The 20,692-nt window shown below is 42.6% G+C and overlaps 2 protein-coding genes and 1 pseudogene across 2 annotated transcripts; 2 read left to right on the top strand and 1 right to left on the bottom strand.

The window, feature by feature from the left end:
- Positions 1-1,086: 1,086 nt before the first annotated feature.
- LOC102717761 lies at positions 1,087-1,969 on the top strand (annotated as a pseudogene).
- A 6,196-nt stretch (positions 1,970-8,165) lies between these two features.
- On the top strand, positions 8,166-10,349 carry LOC102715801 (WRKY transcription factor 22-like). Its single transcript, XM_040519812.1, has 3 exons — positions 8,166-8,644; positions 8,828-8,950; positions 9,459-10,349. Exons 1-3 carry the CDS (start codon positions 8,166-8,168, stop codon positions 9,943-9,945), a joined length of 1,089 nt encoding a protein of 362 aa, XP_040375746.1. The 3' UTR covers positions 9,946-10,349.
- A 3,747-nt stretch (positions 10,350-14,096) lies between these two features.
- LOC102715523 (protein SGT1 homolog) lies at positions 14,097-18,904 on the bottom strand. Its single transcript, XM_006644324.3, has 10 exons — positions 18,660-18,904; positions 16,948-17,017; positions 16,737-16,861; positions 16,360-16,501; positions 16,062-16,158; positions 15,916-15,981; positions 15,409-15,547; positions 14,861-14,943; positions 14,665-14,769; positions 14,097-14,571 (listed from the first exon to the last, which is right to left on the bottom strand). Exons 1-10 carry the CDS (start codon positions 18,823-18,825, stop codon positions 14,464-14,466), a joined length of 1,101 nt encoding a protein of 366 aa, XP_006644387.2. The 5' UTR covers positions 18,826-18,904; the 3' UTR covers positions 14,097-14,463.
- Between the last annotated feature and the right edge of the window lie 1,788 nt (positions 18,905-20,692).

Below are 20,692 nucleotides of genomic sequence, written 5' to 3'. Positions count from 1 at the left end.
ACAATGTGAGAAAAAAACGTTTATTTAAGGCGTTAGATTTATGCCATCAGGTACCGTGTATGGGATACTGTAGTATAGCATTTGATATCTAAAATTATCTCATCATGATAAGTTAAAAGTTAAAACAACTAAGTGGGAGACCTTGAACGAAAATTACCGCTTTAAAAAAAGAACGAAAATTACCGTGCAGTCACGGTTCTCCGAGAAAAAAATGAACATGAATGCGCTGGTGGCGCACGGCTTCACTGCTAAGACGAGTAAATATTTGACGCAGGAAAAGAAATTTGTCGCTGCTCTCTAAAGTTTAAACTTTAAATAGCTGGCCTGATACTGCCTTTCTCGCCGGAAAAATTTCCCAAAACCACGAGGACGCGGCAGCAAGATCGCTCGTAAATCATCGAGGGCCACAGGGGCCACTTTCCTGACGGTTTTGAATAGCCTCCCTCGGAGGTGGGCGACCGCCTCCACCGGCACGTGGCGGCTTACGCGCCTCCGTCCTCGCCGGTGGCGCGTCGGACGCGACCGAAAGCGGCCGGACGGACACGGACGGCGGGCCCCCACCCGGCAGGCCACCAGCCGGTTGCTCTCCGGGATGGTTTAGGCGTTAATTATCACGAGGGTTTCGCGGGTTAGTGGGTGCGCTTATACTCAGTAAACTAATGATGCGGCTGATACCGTCTCGGCCCATGTTTCTGGCACTTTGCTACGGAAAGGTCCAAGTGCTTGAACCCTAGCGCCGGAAGCCACCGGCTTGTGCGTGCACAGGTGGGCCCACCTTCCCCGAATTCAAACAGTTCCAAGTTGCAGACTGCGCTAGGGTCGAGTTTGAACGAGATTTTTTCTACCATGGCATCCTCAAAACGTGGGTTTCCTCTAGTATGCTATCTCGAATCTGGTTTCACTAAAATGACACTGTCAAACTATCCTTCTCTTTTTTTTTTGCCATTTCGCTATTTGATGCAATTTTGGATTACATTTTTCCTTATTTTTAGTCAATTTGGGATGTTTTTGCCCTTGGCCGCCTGGCGGCGAGCGGGCTCCAAAAGTGTGAAACACACTCCCGTCGATCGCACGAGCGAAGCTGCCATGGCCAACGCCGTGGTGGACGAGATCTTGATCCGCCTCCCTGGCGCACGCCACGGTGGTCTGCTCAGCGTTTCGAGTGCTCGTTTCGTTGTCGTGCTTCCTCCGCCACCACCTCGCACGGCACAGGGCGGACCCTGGCACGCTCTTGGGCTCGTTCGCATTCTCCTCCGAGGACGACGTGTTCCACCCCGTGGAGCCGCCGCACCCTGCCGCCTCCACGACACGCGCTGTCGTGGTCGCCACAGACTTACTCTTCTCATTCCTTCCACCGTTGTCGGTGGAGGACCCCAACAAGGGTTTTGGGTGGATCGTCCGTGACCACCACAACGGTCACTTCCTCCTCAACCGTGTCACCTTCCTCGACGATAACGTGTTCCCCGAGCTCACCGTCTGTGACCCTCTATCCCGTCGCTACGTCATCCTCCCGCCCATCCCGGATGAGCTCCTCGGCGCTGTGGACACTGGACAGGCTGCTCAAGGTCATCAGCGGCCGGCTTCGGTGCAAGCCCTTCCTCGCCCCGTGCGACGCCACCTTCGATGACGAGGAGCCCACGTTTGCCGTGATATGGATGCTGCGGTGCCCGAGGAAGGTGGTGGCATTCGTCTTCTCTCGTGCGACTGGTGGTGGTGCGCGCTCCCGTCACCAGAGTGCTTCATCTGGAGCAGGCACCGCTCGCCGTTCGGGTGCCCGATGCACGCCGTCTAGAACCGGCGGTTCTACGCATACGACTGCTTCTGCTTGCTCGACTGCCTCACCCACCGGCCGGCCAGGGGCAAAAACGTCCTAAATTTACTTAAAAAGGGAAAAAATCTAATCCAAAATTGTATCAAGCAGCAAAATGGCAAAAAAAAGAGGAAGGATCGTTTGATGGTAGTATTTTAGTGAAACCCAGATTCGAAATGGTAGACAAAACCCACATTTGTGGAAGGCATAATAGCAACGATCTCAGTTTGAACACGACAGGAGCTTCGGCTTCAACCAAGCGAGACGAAGGAACACGCGCACCAATATGCGAACGTTCCCGTGTAAATATTCTACAGACTTTATATATACTTTTTAGTGTATATATTATTTTATTAAGATGATATTTTCATGTTTATATTTTTTAATTTTGATTTCATATATAATTTTTTATATATAAAATTTCTATAAAAATAAAAATTTATACATAAACAAAAATTATATGAATTTTATATATATAAATTTTGTTGTACATAGACTGTTGGTACGCGTTACAGGCACGGGAACTTCCTCTCTTAGACCGGATACTATAGGATTTTTTTTAAGTCGCTATCACATCGAATATTTAGACACTAATTAGAAGTATTAAATATAGACTATTAATAAAACACACCTCATACTCTGGACTATTTCGTGAGACAAATCTATTGAGCCTAATTAGTCCATGATTAGCGAATATGATGCTACAATAAACATTTGTTAATCGTGACTTAATTAGGCTTAAAAAATTTGTCGAATGAAATAGTCTTTATTTATGCAATTAGTTTTGTTATCAATCTATATTTAATACTTCTAATTAACATCCAAACATTCGATATAGCAAGGGAAAAAAGTCCGTGAATCCAAACACCATCTTAGGCCCATCCAACGCGCGCGTACGTACACGGCTTGGTCTCCCGAATCTCAACGCTTTCCTCGCGTGTGTTTCGAGATCTCCCCTACGTTTAATACTCCAAACTATTAACGAGCCCCCAAAGCATGGCATAGAGATTAGTACCACCATGTTTGGGCAAGGGGATGCGGTAAGAGTACATCAAAAACATGAGAACACGTGACGGGAGAAGCAATTTGGCTACACGTAACATGGGCATTGCCAGAATGCCAAGGCGTACGCACCCACATGAATATGGCCATACTGGGCATTTGCACGCATTTCATTATTCGGACTTGACGGAGAGACCGAAAACGGTATAGCACGTCCGGAGTATTCCGCAACTTCCTCGTTTCAGGCACTTATATAATCTTCATCGCCCTATATAGCCCAAAAGTGAAAAGTCAGCCTATTTATTGCCCATAGACGGCCCATCGTACTGGTTTGGACAAACCGAATTGCCGAAGTGCACGCAGCCAGGTACTTGGATTCTTTTATAACTCTATTTAATTTTTTAAAAAAATTAGTTCAATACTTTATATAACTTTCTTTTTAATCTATTTTAAATCAAACTCTTAAATTTTATAGGCAAAAAATTTAGGCCATTACGCATGTAGCCGCCGGAACTGCAGAAGTGCCTAACGGAGAAAGTTCACTAAACCTTGGTTGTATTCCTTTGCCTATTTTTTCCAGTTTTTTTTCTCAGGTTTTATGCCCGGGCTTTGTGAACAGTTGATCTGATCAACAGTAAAAATTTAACTTTATAATAACTAATTTTATTATTTATATCATTAAATAGCTATAAAAAATCAGATAATCTTTGATAAGAATAGCATTCTTTACCACTGATCACTCTATTTCCATGGTTCCTATCACCTCGATGATTTCTCAACAACTCATAAGCTTAGAAAGGTAATATAAACCATTCAAAATTCAAGAGTCGATCCCTGGGAGGCTGGGATGACCAGAAGAGTATCTTTTCACAAAACCTTAAACATTTACTAAACAACCTAAAATTGCCTATATTTTAGAACAGATAACTAGTATTAACTCTGTTATATATTATATAATATTATGTCCCTCCCTCTATATTCATATAAATCCTGAAGAATTTAAACACAAATAAAAATATATTGATTAATAAATAAATCTAAATAGCACTCTAGAATATCTTACACGTAATAATACAGAACCGAGAGAACGGCATACGGTACTGGAAGCGATAAGAGCTACCGCTTTTTTTATGGCTGCATCACCGCTCACCGGCCTCTTAATCCATGCATATACGCATAGTGCTCATCGAATAAACACGGAGTTTTTAGGTTTGATCTATCGCCGGGGTCTACGAAAGTGAAAAGGGTGCCGGTACAATACAAGTGGGCTTCTCTTTTAATGTTTTATCGCCTGATCGTGCATTCGTGCGTGCTTACAGTAGTGTCACACATCAGCTATATATTCTCCTCGAGAGGCATCAGCTATATTCTCAGAATTTTCAAATTCTGAGATCGACACCTGTTCTCTAAACTAACAGCAAATAAATACAACGCGGTCTTCTGGTTATTAGTAACTGCTAGTCCTAGTTGTTTGTTTAGCCGAGATAATGAGATTAAAGAAAAAGGTAAAAGGTGTGGCATGTACACGACTGTGATTCCCTTTTGCTTCAAGGGTACTACAAGGCAGCTAGCTGCACATGGGCAAAACAGTTCTGCAGCAGGAGATGGAGATTTCACTCGTTTCAATTGGTTGTTTAGTTGGCAAAACTTTTTGCTAAAGGATCACACTGAACATTTGACCGGATATCGGAAAGGATTTTTAGACACGAATGAAAAAATAAATTTCAGATTTCGCCTGGAAACCGCGAGACGAATCTTTTGAGTCTAATTAATCCGTCATTAGCACATGTTGGTTACTGTAGCACTTATAGCTAATCATGTCCTAATTAGGCTCAAAAGATTCGTCACACGATTTTCCCCGTAACTGTATAATTAATTTTAATATTCATGTATATTTAATGTTTTATTTAGATGTCCAAAGATTCGATATGATGTTTTTGAAAAAAAAATTTTAACTAAACAAGGCCTGAGATTCCCTGAAAACTTTTATTTACCCTAGATGATGACAGCAATGACGCGTGGATTCCCTGAAAAGAGGGAGGGCCGGGTACATGATGATGCCAATTCAAAGTAATATGAAAAATTGCAAGTCTCTCGTCATAATTTTGTTAAATTAAAGATATGTCATCCTAGTCTATGTGTTATTTATTTATTTATTTATGTGTGTCTCACGTATTAATGAGATACTAATAATATATCTTTAGCTTTATAAAATTATAACGGTATGATTCTAAAATTTCCAGTAAAATATGAGTTTCCATGCATCTCTGTCTCGTACGTGCGAACTCGTGGCCGCGAGCAACGGCCGAGCAGGGCAACTGGGCAAGGCAGCGAGCGGAGGACCCTTGGCAGGATCGATCGGGCGCTTCTTAACGATCGAAAAACCCATCGAGGTTAAGGCCGTCCAGCAACAGAGATGGCTCCTTGGTTCATTATTCCCTTCTGCAAGGGCCGCATCTAAATCTGACCAACTTGCAAGGACGGTCATTACTCATTGATTACTCATTATGTGCTCAGGTATCTGTATATATTTCGGCTTCGTGCAAAGAAACAGCTGACAGCCGTCGGCTCCCAGGCCCACTTTGAGTGGTGATCCTAAAGCAAAGTTTAGAACTGCTTTCAGGGTGGGGATTTCCTGATCCATGTGTATAGATTGCTTTCTATCAAGCGAACAAGTGAGCTCCAATATACATACACATGAACACAAATCATGCCAACCATATTATCCTCCAAGTAAACAAGTCTTCGTGCAAGCCTAGTTAGTTCAAATTAGAATAATCATTTAGCTTTTTCATGCAAAAGTCAAATGACATATTTACAAAAGAAAGAATTATGAATAAAATTTTCATATGCATCTTCGTAGTAATCTAAAAGCAAAAGCTAAAAAATAAACTATGGTTAAAAAACTCAAAATCAATTTCAAATATAAGGTTGAATTTTAGTATAAACAAAAGCGAAAAGATGAGATCCTAAAAAATGTACAGTGTTTATGTCTCATATTAGTAATAGTCAACTCGCTTATACTTCAACTCTTCCATGTATGCGCTAGCTTCCAATTACCTTGGGGGTGATTTGTTTGAGACATATTTCTGTTATATAATCACAGGGAAGGGTGACTGATTAGCAAGTTAGCAAGTATTATCTCCGTTCCACATTATAAGACTCCTGACCTTATCTAATTTATACGTATACTAATAAATCTATACATATATATATATACAGTGGCGCTACACAGCGCGCCACAGAAACATTGTGCGCTATGAAGCAACTTAGCACGTCACACAGCGATCAACTTAATATATGAGCAACGTGCTCTTGAGTTAAAAATTAACTCGTGTTCACTGGCTTGTATTCATGCTTTATTAAGTTAAAATTTAACTGAAAGGAGTCAAAGATTAACTCACTTTATTCGGGAGTACCCCGTAATTAATTTAAATAGTTAAATTTTAACTACAACGTGTAAAGGGCGTGGTTGTTCTGTTGGTGGGTGGTGTGGGGTCTGATTTGATTATGGTGTGTCACGTGTTGTTTATTACGTAGTGCTCAATATATATATATATATTCATTCTTAGCGGTTTAAAAGCAAATATTAAAAAAATAAACTATAATGAAATACACCAAAATCAATTCTAAAAGTACTTCATTTTGGCATTCAAATTTTCACAAAGGACTAAAATTTTAAGATCAACTACTTTTAACGTCCATTCCCCCCAAATATAGTTGTTTTTTCAACTGCTCCCTCATCTCAACCAATGACAAAATCCCCTATTTATAATTAATCTCTTCTCTGCCACTATGTTGCATGCTGCATGCCGTTTTCTGTGGCCAACGTTTCTTTAGTGCACGGTGCATTCAATGCTATATTCATGGTGCCAGATATTTGTTTTCCTTGGTCTTGGTGCTACAACCTTATGCGCTGATCAAAGATGGATAGAGGGAGTAACAAATACGGACCAAAACGGCAGGACGTACTACTTAAACACCTTCACGTGTCGGCCATCGACGAGAAAGAAAAAAAAGCACGCCAAACCGCAAACCTAACTACTGCAGCACGTAGTGGCGAACCGGCCGACCAGCCGGTAGCGAAGATAACGTCGGCACTCGGCACACCGAACCGCGCTCACCGTGTCGTCGTTCACCACCGAAGCACCCACGCTCTCGCTATTTATCCAGCGCACTCAAGCCGCGCCCCACCGCACCCATACGAGATCTAGCTCAGCTCAGCTCAGCTCTCCGCGAGCCCGCGACCCATACCATACTCCACTCCAGCAAGCGATCGATCGAATCCCCTCCCCCCAGCGACGACACCGGCGCCCGCGGCCTCGCGCGCACGGCGGCGGCAGGCAGCGCGCTCGCGATCCCCTCGCGTCGTTTTCGCGGCCAAAAGCGGCGCACTCCACCGTCGCTTTGGCACGTCTCCGCGCCACGGTTGGCCGCGGCCGCGGCCCCACGTCATAAACTACGAGGCCTCCCGAGATATGATGCATATGGCCAAGATCTCGTGCTGACATACGTGCTCCATCGTACCACGGGAGGGGATGGGGATCCCTTCCCCTCTCTCTGCCCTTTGACATTTGTACAAAGTCAGTGAGATGAAAAGGGGAGGAGGACACGGGGAGGGAGGGAAAAATTAACCTTGGCTCTAGCAGTCAAGGTGCAGGCAATAATAGGGGCGGTAGTATTTTAAAAACAAAAGGGCCAAGCGTAAAAGTTTAATTCCCCACGTTCGAGTCTTTTGTGACGCCAGAGAGAGCTCGAAGATTCCAGCCCTTTTTGTTCCCCTCTCTCTCTCTCTCCCTTTTGACATTTGGAGACAAGTCAAAGAAAACAATAGGAGAGAGCCGAGGCAAGGAGGAGAGGCGACGACGATCGATGATGCGGGACCCATCTTGACAAGTGTACATAGCAACAACTGATCAGAGAGTCCCTTCCACAACACCCAGCAAGCTGCTGCCCCATTGGCCCATTTGGCGATTTTAGTACACTAGTTTATCGCCAATAATCGGCACAGGAGTATTATCTCTTTTCTTAATCGCTGCTCCCGCCGTGCCCACCACTAGAAGGCCTTGCGTTTGACTCTACTCCAGTCTCTAAGCTTAGCCAAATAGTAGTAGCAGCAGCAGCGAGTGACACTTCTGAATCTCCCCGGAATACGCGTCTATGTACAGGAGTACGCGTATATATGGCGCACGGCACCAGGTCTGCACGGCCGAAAGTCAACCCCCCGCCCCGCCTCGCCTCCGGCGCGCGCGAGCGAGCTCGCAGCAGAATGCGTCCTTTTTAGCTACTTCACCTTGTCAAACTCGTCTCTCTCTCCCTCTCCCTCAACGCACGCTAGCCGACGTCGGCGTTCATGCGCGGCCCGCCGCTGCGCCTGCGCGTCGTCGTCGTCATGGACCAGCACTTCAACGACTGGGACTTGCAGGCCGTCGTGAGGAGCTGCAGCTTCCCGCAGCCGGAACAGCCCGCGGGCGGGCCTACTCGCGTCGGCGGCGTCGGCAGTGCAGTCCCGGCGCCGCCGGAAGCGGCAGGGGCTCCGGCGGGGCCGGGCCAGGTGACGCGGGCGCCGGAAGGCGCCGCGGCCAAAGCCAAGGCGGCGGGCGCGTCGGCGCTGTACGACCTGGAGTACCTGGATTTGGATCATAAGCCGTTCTTTCTGCCAGGGTCGTCGTCGTCGTTCCGGGCGGTGGCGCGGACACGTGGGGAGGATGACAGTAAAAGCCATGAGGTGATGATCTCTTTCCCCGCCGCCGCCGCCTCCACGTCCGGCGCGCAGCCGCGGTCGCCGTCCGGCCGGAAGCCGGGCATACGCACCCCACGCCCTAAGAGAAGGTATACAACGACATATGCATTACAAGCTAGTACTAGTAGCACAGAGTTGCAATCGTTTTAGCATCGCATTCGCAATCGCAATCGCATCGCCTAAAAGATGAAAAAAAAAATCTGAGTTTATGTTTGAAGTGATCGCAGTAACAGCTAGCTTTTGCTGTGATTTCCATGGGTGTGGGCATGCAGCAAGAAGAGCCAGCTGAAGAAGGTGGTGTACGAGGTGCCGGTGGCGGACGGCGGCGTCTCCTCCGACCTGTGGGCGTGGCGCAAGTACGGCCAAAAGCCCATCAAGGGCTCGCCTTATCCACGGTAACTAATTTACCAACTCTACCTTTCCTTCTTTCCTTGACGACCCTGCCTTCCCCTTTCCACGTACGCGTCACTACTCACTCACTAGCTACTCGTGCATAGCGATAGCGTTGGAGAAACGTACCCAGCTCGATCGCAAACCGGCTTGGTTCGCTTAGAAACTTAGGAAATGTTGACAGAATCGAATTTGAGATGTTTGTTATACTACATAACATGCTTGCACACTGAAATCTTGAGATTATACATGGCCTCATCAGTTTACGTCAAATAAATAAATAAATATATGGCCGCATCAGTCGAATCCCAAGCCAATTGGGCATCAAGGCTCGGCCACGCTCCACGTGACATGTACTGCCTTTTGTAGTACAGAGCAATTCCCAGTACTTAGCAGTACAATTGGCTGTAAGCATGTCGTACTTTGCGTTGCAGTTGACCTAATGACCTGTGTGCCATGCTCAACTAACTCGATGACATGCGTTTGTTCGTTGGGTGGTGGTTGTGGCTGCAGGGGATACTACAAGTGCAGCAGCATGAAGGGGTGCATGGCCAGGAAGATGGTGGAGCGCAGCCCGGCCAAGCCCGGGATGCTCGTCGTCACCTACATGGCTGACCACTGCCACCCCGTGCCGACGCAGCTCAACGCGCTCGCCGGCACCACGCGCCACAAGTGCACCCCTGCTGAGGATGACCTGCAACCGACGACGAAGACGGCGGCGGCGGCGGCGACGCCGACGTCTCCCAGGAGTCACGAGGGGCGCCCTGTAGCCGGCAAAGCGGCCGCCGGCGGAGGGACGGTGAAGTGCGAGGACGACGACAACGAGCTGTCTGCGGTGGCCGCGGAGGACGTCGCCGCCGCGGGGGCGGATGACGACAGCGAGTTCTGGCCGCCGGAGGGGATGGAGCTGGAGCTGGACGACTTCTTGGGTTCCATGGACGACGACGTGTTCGACCATGTCTTGGAAGACGGAGTGCTGCGGCGACGGCTCTCGCTGTAGCTGCAGCTCTTGAAGAGAAGCTGTAGCGTTTACGAGCCTTTAGGACAGTTGACTGGCAGCTCCACCTGACCTGATCACCTCCTTTGTGTGTGAGAGAGAGGTCTTGCAGCGCGAGAGATCCAAGCCATGTATAGGCGGTTTTATTTGTGCGTGTTTGTGGCATGATCTCTCTCAAGTGTCAAGTCTCAAGTCAAGGTTCCAAGTATATATGCATGAATACGTGTGTATGATCGTTGTAATCTCCGGTATGTTGGTGCGCATTGCCATTTGCGCTCCTGTGCGTAATTCTCGTGGTTGCTGATTTTGTCGAACACGTGGACCGGTCTATGAGAAAGCAAAGTGACAGCTTCAGTACGGTTTGCCTAGTACAACCGGATCCTCTGACATAAAGTTAGACAATCCATGTCGCTGATATCTAAATTGGGCTTACATATCAACCGTAGTGTCCCTTTAACTTTAAGTCAAAGGAATCTCTTTCCACGAAAAGTTAGGGATAGCTTTCTCCAATTGACCATTTAAACGGCACAATGCAATATCCACGAGTGCATGTATGTTATAGAAGTGGGATCAAATAAAAACAGAAATTTCTTGATCACTTAACAAAATCAAATTAACACTCAAATATTTAATGTATGTGTATTATACTCTATAAACACCTGAACAACTATTCGCAAAGCCCACCACACAGCTGTGGTTCCAGAATTTTTTGTCAGGTGGTCCCAATTGACACTCAAACTTTTTTAGTGTTATAAACAGTACTATACATATGTACAATTTAGTTAAAATACACATAAAATAGAAATTATATTTCATGCCATTGTGAATCGCTTAAATAAGGTGGAAGAGTTACAACATAAACAATTCAAATATCTTATAAAACAAGGTGCTACAATACTAGTTTTTTCTTACTTTGGTCTTCATAGATATGAAAGTCTTAATAATGACTTCTTCGTTAATTTGAGAGAACATATCCCGCTCAATAGGTATGTACTTGGTAGCTTGGGCTGATGTCCTTCGTGGGGAATTAATGTTGCTTTTATTCGTTTTGGAGGCGCCATTGGTAAAGACGACTCTCGTGCTAGTCGAAGTTGTTGTGTCGCGAGTCGGCAAGCTTTGTAACGATGATATGGGTCTGGTGGATTCAGACCCTTGGTGTTGCCTTTACGACAATCTTAGTATTGATGCATGTGTTGTGCTCCATCATTGTTCTCTGTTGATGGTGAAGAACTGTGTGTACGTTGTTCATGTGTTGTGAGGTGTTATCAGCCATAGTTTTTTTTTTCCTTTTTTTAATCCGTCTAAGGTTTTTACTCCATCGTAACTGAAATATAATTGGTAGTTCTTCTGCCGATTTAGTTTTTAAAAATATCCTGCTTAATAAATATGACTAAACAATCATTCAACAAATTATCACACATACTATTTCTTAGCTTGCTCTTCACAAAACTCAATGCAGAAAATACTCTCTCAACACATGTTGCTACGGGTAATACAAATACCAATTTTGAAAAGCAACTAGACCAAATCATAAAGAACATGTTCATTTGTCTCAACTTAGAGACGTATGGTCAACTCCTCTATTGGGCTATAATTTTGGTCTTTTTATAGGAGTGGGGGTCCTGTGAGCCAAATTTGAGGATGGTTCTGGACACATCTGGACCTATCTCGGATCACATATACTTCTCCAAGTTTCCAACATTTGACATTGTTCACTTTTTGTCGTATATTTGATTATTTGTCATTTCAGAAAACATATGTAATTAACATTTGTTTTGTTATGGTTTATTTATTTTATTACTAAAGATATATTAATCATGACTTATACAATCCATATTTTGTTAGCAAGGTTCTATTTCGGACCACCCTTTCATTAATCTTTCCCTAGGTACCTTTTCTTTTGTTGCACACCTGCACTTTGGGCCACCGAAAGCTCCTATTTGGTATATTAAAGGCCTAAAACACATTGACTCTACTACATCGGTGAACTCACCCACCTATATACAGACCATATTTTTAACATGGATGTAGCTAACATGGATGACTATAAAAGTTAACATGAGTTGTCTAAAGTGCAACAAAGTTAATATTACTTACCCCAAAGTAAAATGTATTATTACTTAGTGCAAAGTAAAAGATCGAATAAAGAGCAATCTAAAGTGAAACTTTGGTAAACAGGTGCCCCGAAGCATAATTCACTCTAAAATTCCTAAATAAGATAAATGATCATGCAGGGGTGACCGATCCATTGGGAGGGTTAGTCGGTCGAGCCAACTACGGCTCGCGTAGCTCCATACTCTCATACCTCTGACCCTATTGATAATTTCAAAACTTACCATGATCTTAGTAGTTTGGTCTTAAAAAGATTAAAACACAAAAGCATATTTAGTATGACCTTTTGAAACAAATGATTTTATCCTATTAAACATATATAATTCCTATGGAATACCTTATGGAGAAAATTTAATATAAGGTCCAACCTCGTAGAAAGTTTTGTTTGAGTCTTATCTTTGTACAAATTCTTATCTTTTTTGTGTTCCACACAAATGGATATTCCTTTATATTTTTCTATATTTTGTAGTCATTTATTTTACACTTGTATTTCAGTCAAAATCCTATGTTTTTTATTCCTCAATTTACTACATTATGTGTTTGAAAGGAAGCATAAGTTGATTCAACCACTTATCAGTGGCCCTCAAGGATCATTCTCTGTTTACACTCGTTGTCGTCTGCATATAAAGATACCCGATGATATCAATGAATACGTCGTATGAGCATATCTATTTTTTCACTTTCAATAAAATCAAATGTGTAGATGCAACAATTCGAACAAGGGGTTCATATCGCTCACAACGATATTCATAAAAAATGACTTAGGTGACTTGTTGAGTTACTTGTGCAAAAGATTAATAATTAACATCAAGATCCTCCTAAGAGTATTCACGGTGCATTGGACCCCATAAGTATCTTCATGCTCCAATTAGCATGAAGCCACACATAAAAAAGAATATCTCCCACGGTGCAAATGGTTCGAGTTGGTGTAATTTTTTTAGTTAGCCTCTTCCTTATTTATATTTTGGACTTTAGACTTTTTTCTATTTACATATAAGTCTAAAAATTTATAATAAACACTCTAGAAATCAGAAATTGATACTACCTACCTCACCATCATTTTTCCCACCATACCCCTCTGGCAACAAAGCTACTGTTACATGCAAAACAAGCGTGGAGCATAACGGTGGACACAAATCCCTTGATCTAAGCTCGGCGGCGGATGATGGAGCTCGAATAAAAACGATGGCACAAATTGAGAACGATGGTAGGGCCATGGCACAAGAGGTTGTAAGCAGTGGTGGATCTGGCCAACGGGATTATGGGGTCTAAATACTTTAGATAAAGTTTCAGCTCTCCTTTCTATTAATATTTATTATAAAATTTTAAGGGATCTTCGTAGGACTCCAATAGCTTTAACGGCGGAGGTAGCGAGGGCTCAAGCCCCTGCCACCCCATGTTGGATCCACCTTGTGGAAGCGCGACCTATGCAGTGAAGACCTATGCAAATTCCTAGCACGCCCTTGTGCCATAGCGAAGTCCCTGTATTACGAATGCCCTGACTGAAGACCACTTGCCATTTCCCTGTATTACGAATGCCCTAGGGCAACATGTTCCATGCAAAGATGACAACGCAAAAGCGCATTCATGGAAGGAGAGCGCACGGATTGGAAGGAGCTCGCTCGTCCGAAGTGTCGCAGAGAGAAAGGAGAGGTAGAGGGAATTTTTGTTAAAGTGTGGAGGCACCCAGTGAATGACGCTGGAGTGTCTGACCGGAAATACCGCCAGCCTGCGATGAATAATATATGAGCAATTTTACAGTGCTTTAGAAGGTACCATGAGATATTAAATTTTTAGTGTAAAATTTTAATATCTCTTGGTACCTAGGAGGCACCAAATTTTACACTAAAATTTAAGGTACCAAATTTTTCACTAAAATTTTAGTACCTCATAGTCCCTTCTTAACTAGGGTAAAATTACTTATAATATAGGGTATAAAAGAGGAACGATTGAGCATAGTTATAGCAACTGCAGTAGAATCTAGAGCCGCAGTCCGCTCCCGCAGAAGAGTATCATATCAAGCAATACTTTAAGTAGGAGCATCATATCAAGCAAAAGCCCGTTAAGTAATAAACTGTGAACGCTGAATTACATAAGCTACAAATTAAGACGAATATCACATTTCAGGGATGATAGGAGATACAGTAGTACTTAGCAAATAAATATCAGTAAACGACAGCATTCCGCACTTCGTAGCAAAGATCTCAGGTAGCGTACTCTTGTGTCCAGATGTATCTTCCAATAAGGTAAAGTCTCCGACAAGCTAGCCTGTCATACAGAGAGCTTACAGTATGGAAACGCAACGAAGAACATCACACAAAACCTGATAAATGGCATTGATATGCGATAACTCCAGCCAAGTGATGACTCACGACGACAAAGCATTTACAACATGGAGGACCCGAGATTTTAGTACTCCCACTTCTTGAGCTCCATTCCATCAGGAGGGCTTCCCTCTACCTTCTTTGCGCCGACATCCTTCCAGTTGGTCGAGAGAACAGTACCGTTAGATTCCACCTGCAAACAGGCACACCGTTGATAGTAAGTTAAGTATAAACTGAACTCGAAATACTTTTATTTCACCAATCATGGTAAAGAAAGATCACATACAAAGGACTTCATCATCGCCCTCCTCATGTCTTCATCAGCATCACTGTAAATGTCACGGAAAAATTTGTTCAATGCTGCATCACCGTCAAGCTTCTCCTCCTTCTCCTGTTGGAAATTCCAAATCACGCAATTCAATAACTACCAAAGAACTTCAGCAGAAGATAGCCATAAGTTCAAATGTGTACAATCGACAAACCTCCTTTTTAACTTCGGCTTCTATTTTGTCCCAGTCTTTCTTGGATTTTGATGATGGGTATGATGGCCTTTGAGCTGACGAAGCTGCAGAAAAAATTAAAAGAGAATATCTCAACAAGAATTTAAGGACGTTCATGGTACACACAAATCCTACCTTTTTCATTTAATTTTTTAGTGGACTTTTTCATTTAAATTTGACTACCTACAATTGTGTGCCAAACCAGTGGCATTAATGAGTTCGACAAACCATCAAAATGGAACTAACCCACCTGACATGTGAGCTGCAAAGTGCATTACTGTTGGCCGACCTTATGACACAACACAATATTGGAACACATAGCTATCAATTGAAAAAAAAAATTCTGCCCATGGCCAATAGATCAATTCACCAATTAGTACGATAAGCAGTAAATAACTACATCCAGCAAAGTACTTATATTGAAGGGAAACTCCTCTTATAAGATTCAACAGTGCAGCTTTTTAACCAACCACGTGAAGCAACACGACAGTTTTCTCGAATACAGATGCATTACTTTTGCTAGTTTATACCTGCTGAGATAATCTTTTGTGGAAGAGCCTTTGGTTTGTTATCATAGTCGAGTGAGGTCCACGTGATCTGCTCGGCTTTAGCAAGTCTTATTTCCACCTTGGTGGATAGCACTTGGTATTTACTCTTATCTGGGATGATCTGATGGTAAAGAGATCAGCAAAAATAATAAGAGAGATGAATGGTGTATATTGTGCAGAGACATAATAATAAACAGATGCCCTGAGTATCGGTTTTCAAAATAAGTGTCTTGCAGAATGTTAAGGGACTACTGATAAGTGACAACACAATCGAAGAAAATAAGCACAGTGCAGACCCATTTGTTTATTTTGATTGGAAAGTTCATCACACATGAGAAATGCTAAGAGAAATAGAACAGTCAATATCTCTAATTTAGAGACAATGCACAAACATATTCATGTCATAAAAGACAAAACACAATACAATATGTATTTGCTTCCAAGGCATTTAAGAACAGAAACAATCCTGGCATTACAGATGGTTGGTACCTTAGAGAACAGCCGCGGCTGAAAATGGTATGGCTCCTCTCCAGGGACTTCAATTGACACACTTAACTAAATGACAGGCTTAATTAGTGAACACAGAAAAATAGTAATAGAAATTATTTGCAACAATATATGGTAAAGCTACACACCATCTGTTCACCAAAATCAATGACCACATTCTCAGGTGGAACACCCTTGGCAAAAATTGTCAATACAACATCTGTAGCACTGTTATAGAAGTCATGCCTGCAATACAAGGTGTGTTTCCAGAAAATGTCAGTACCAAATAATTGGGGTTAAACTCAGCCCTAGAAAGCACTTGTTTTATTGATATAGATGGAACATATGATATACCATATATTGGTGGATTCCTCAAATTAGAATAACTCGATATTTAAAACAAGTGTATTGGGAAATGAAGCACAATATTAAAGGATTACAGGTTACCTGAACCTAGGTTTGCTTGGTACTTCTACCATTTGTGTATTTTCCATTGTCACAGTGTCATCCTTTTCCTCAACAGTAGAAGCCACAGAAGGGGCAGCTGCTGGATCCTCGGTCTTTTTTATAGGCGCCTGGTGAGCCTCCTCTGAAGAGGAATTACACAAAATCAAGAACAGTACATAAGACAGAAAGATGTCTTGTGCAGTGTTGTATTTCATTTCAATTTACAGGAATTATGTGGATATTCGTCCCAGAAGGCAAATGATGCAAATGTATACTATAATATGGTTTCTAGTCTAAACATAGTCATGCCTAAGTAAAAACAATACCACTACCGTACAATGTATTAACCAAGTAGTGGGCTCAAAATGGCTGCTTACCTGCAATGCGCTCATCACACTCTTTCATTAGACGAGTAAATCTTGAGTCACCAGATGCATATGAAGCACCCAATTCAAGAGCAGCCTTTGCGGTTTGATACTCCTCAAGCTTGATGCAAGCGGCACTAAAGATGATTTTCTTATCAACCATCACAATAAATAGAAGTTTCTAGTCCTTTTTCATAATGCTAAAATAATTTATGCGACTGACCCTTTACGAAGATACGCCTTGTGCATTGATGGGTCGAGTTCAATTGCTTTGTTAGCATCAGCTACAGCCTCTGCAAGACATAGTGCAATATGTTGCTTTAATATGGAACATCATGATCATGCCTTAATTGCAAGTCAAATAAAATAAACATGCAGTTCAGTCACTGAGCTTATGAGATCTTCTATGACACACAGCAGTGCTGATAATTTAGGGCTACACAATACACATTACAAAAAACTTACAGCTATTTACTGATAATAAGAAGATTAATGCTCTGGTTTGGAAATAAACTTCCATACCATTTCAGATGGAATAAACAAACATATATGCAACCTGACAAATCTAACCAAGACCACAACCAAGGTTTTCCCCTGGCAAACTAGCAAGTTACTGCCAGATGTCATTTTTAGCACCACCACCATTATACTATTCCAGTACTATGATAACAGCCAGAAACAGCAATCAGCAAACAGGCAGGAGCATACATTTCTTTGAAATGGCAAATTTAATTACCCCCTCCAGTTTGATAACTCTTGTTGTTTTGGACAACAGCACAAGTCTTCTAAATCTATCTTTCACTGTGATTTTCTATTAAAATATATAAAATAAATAAATGTTTATTTTTATTAAAATAGTCTTTGTGACTTATCTATACATGTTGCCCTAATATTTTCAAATTAAATATTTTAAAAGTTATTAATAGTCAAAGTTTTAAAAGTTTGACCATACTCATGTCCAAAACGACAAGAATTATGGAGCCGGAGGGAGTAGGTTCTCAATGTTCTCAATAAATAAATTAAGAACCAACTTCCCCAAGGCTTGGCCAAGATCTAACCACTACCATGAAACACAAACTGGGCCTTAACAGCACACGACATCTATAAGTTATAATGGCATACAATCACCAGTGTCCTAGTTGCAGAGCATGAGTTTATGAAATAAAATAAAATAAAATAGCATCTGCACACTTCATCCTGCAACACCCAAGTGGCTTAGTTGCAGAGCATGAGTTTATGAAAGTTCAAAATCCATGTTCTCATCCCTTGATGATTAAAGTACTGTAAATATTACACTCAACGGCGTCCACGCACCATTGTTCATGGTTGACATAAATTATTCAGAAGGCATCTATCTAAATTGTTCATAGGTGATGTTTTGGTCAGAAATGTGGAGTGTCCAGTGTTTGGAAAATGGAGTATAGCAAGTCAACTCTCATCCATCAAACCGATTTCTCCAGTCAAATAACCCGAACCTAGCCAAATCCAAATCACAAAGTACGGCACATGAACGGAACGTTTCAAAACACCGCATATTTCAACACCGAAGGGTCTCGTCGCATCCCGCACGGACAACTCGACTAGGATGATGCCTACCATAATGCGGCTACGCTCTCCTTGCGTCGATATCAGAAAGTCAACTGCCGTTAATCAAACTATTTTGGCCCCATCTCACAACCTCCACCCGAGATCCTCTCCAGATCACGCAGCGCGATCAGACACGCACACGAATTGCTTGAAATAATGCGAACAAACAAACGTCGGTTTGATGTAACTCCGCCCATAGTAGCTCAACAAAACCACGAATCGAACCCAAAAAAACCACCACACCCGCGCCCCACGATCACATCGACATCCACAAGACTCCCGGACCTCCGCACGCAGGAATCGAATCGAAGGAAGGAGGGGGGAGATTGAGAAGGCTAGAGGCTATACCAGTATAGTTGCCGAGCTTGATGTGGGCCTGAGCGCGGTCGGCGTAGAGCTCGGCGGTGGCGGGGCCGGCATCGATGGCCTGCGTGTACAGCTCGGCGGCCAGTTCGAAGTCGTCGTCGACGAAGGCCTCCTTGGCCTTGCTCTCCAGATCCGACGCGGCGGCCATGGCGGCTGCGGTGATGAGGCCTGGGGGGGATGCGGGTGGGGGAGACCAGACGAAGACTTCGTGAAGGATTAGATTAAGATCGAGGGGGCTAAAGCTAAACCGCTGTGAATGGACGGCCTTTTTAAGGGCCCGTGGGGGAGAAGTGGGGTTCTAGAGAGTTCGATTCGGGAGAGGCCGGCCCGACGCTTGGAATTTTTTTTCTCTCTTTCTCTTTTCTTTTGCTTTTGTTTTCTCCTTTTTCTTTTTTTTTTTCCTTTCGTGTGGGTCAAGTCCTCTCCCCGATGGTTTGTTTTTGCTATCTGGAAGCCAGGAAGTTTCGGGACTCATTTGGGTTCCATTGATCGCTAAGCCTTGCAACTTGTGTGTTTAATCCACCTGTTTGGATCGTGATTAGAGAGCTACTAAGCTAGAAGGGAATCTCTTCCTTGTCGCAGTGACAGTGTGTCGTACTGTCGTGTGGCATTGCCGCACATTCAAGATTGATAATAACGACCAAACCGAGTCATGCTTCAGCACGTCCGAGCGTCTGAATTCGTAGAAGTTGCCACGATTGTAGAGCTACAATTTCACCAGAGGACTCATGTCAAACAGTAGCGGGTTTTTCCTATAGCGACGATTTTGATCTTTTGGGTTATCACCGTTTCACTTTTTAAGAAAAAGCAAAACTATATTTTTACAAACAAAAATCAATTTATAGATAAAACCATATATAGCAAAAAAAAATTAACCCCGACGAAAAAAACATAACACCAAGTTTAAAATTATTCTTTTTAAATTAAAATTTTAGCTTATAAGTATTTGCAATTGCGAAACCACGAGAACCTGGAAACTTACTTCTTTTGTAAGGAAATCCGATGGAGAGTGATTGGTAATGATTGATGCTATGGCTGTGTTCGATTGAAGCAAGATAAGTTAACTTACCCTGACATAAAAAAGGTAATAATAGATTAGTACACGATTAAGTAAGTATTAATTATTAAAAAAATAAAATAGACTAATATGATTTTTTCTATAGAAATTTTTTTGTAAAAAATACACCGTTTAGCAGTTCGGGAAGCGTGTACGTGGAAAAAAAAGGGTAAGTTAACTTAGGAACAGCAAACGAACGCGGCCTAAGCCTGTTTGGAACTTTGGATTACTTAATTACTTCCACTGTAAGCATTGATAAATTTTTCAGTGGCAAGATCTGGCCATTGCCAAAATTAACCAACTCACGGCCCACCGTACAGGGCTATCTTAAGCTAACACCAAATTAAATGCATTCTAAGGGCCTACAAACAACCATACTTCTCTAATGAAAAAATGCGAAAGGAAGTTTACGCCTCCAACTACTAAAATTGGCAAAGAGAATTCTTGTCTTGCTACATAGACCCGAAACTAAAGCTTCTAGCATAGTTTTGTAGCCCTAAACCTTCTGTATTAATGAATAGTTGACATATGAATCCACCGAACAACGATAATTAGTTACCTAGGGTATGTTTAAAGGTAAAGCCTAGTATTAACTCTTTACTTGTCCATGTTAATAACACTAACTTATTTTATAAATGTATGTATAAATCTATAGTCGGATATGGTTCTTCATTAATACAACCTTCTTTTTATTGCTCTTCTTTTTTTTAATCTATCTCATGTAATAAAATTTCATTAAATAAATGGAGTCAACTCTAAATCGTTGTCATATATAACAACTATTTTTCTCTTTCCACGCTTCTTTTTCCTCCATGTCATCATATTTGTACACATAGTAATGAAGAGAGTTAGCTAATAATTGTTATTGCACATGCATTACTTTGTCAAGTGACTACCATAGAAAATGCCATAAGAACATATCCAAAATCGTCCCTTGGAGTTAAAAGGTTTTATCTGA

This window comes from Oryza brachyantha, chromosome 1 (genome assembly GCF_000231095.2).
Source record: "Oryza brachyantha chromosome 1, ObraRS2, whole genome shotgun sequence".
In the NCBI taxonomy this organism is placed as follows: domain Eukaryota; kingdom Viridiplantae; phylum Streptophyta; class Magnoliopsida; order Poales; family Poaceae; genus Oryza; species Oryza brachyantha.
This window is presented reverse-complemented; position numbering and strand designations above follow the sequence as displayed.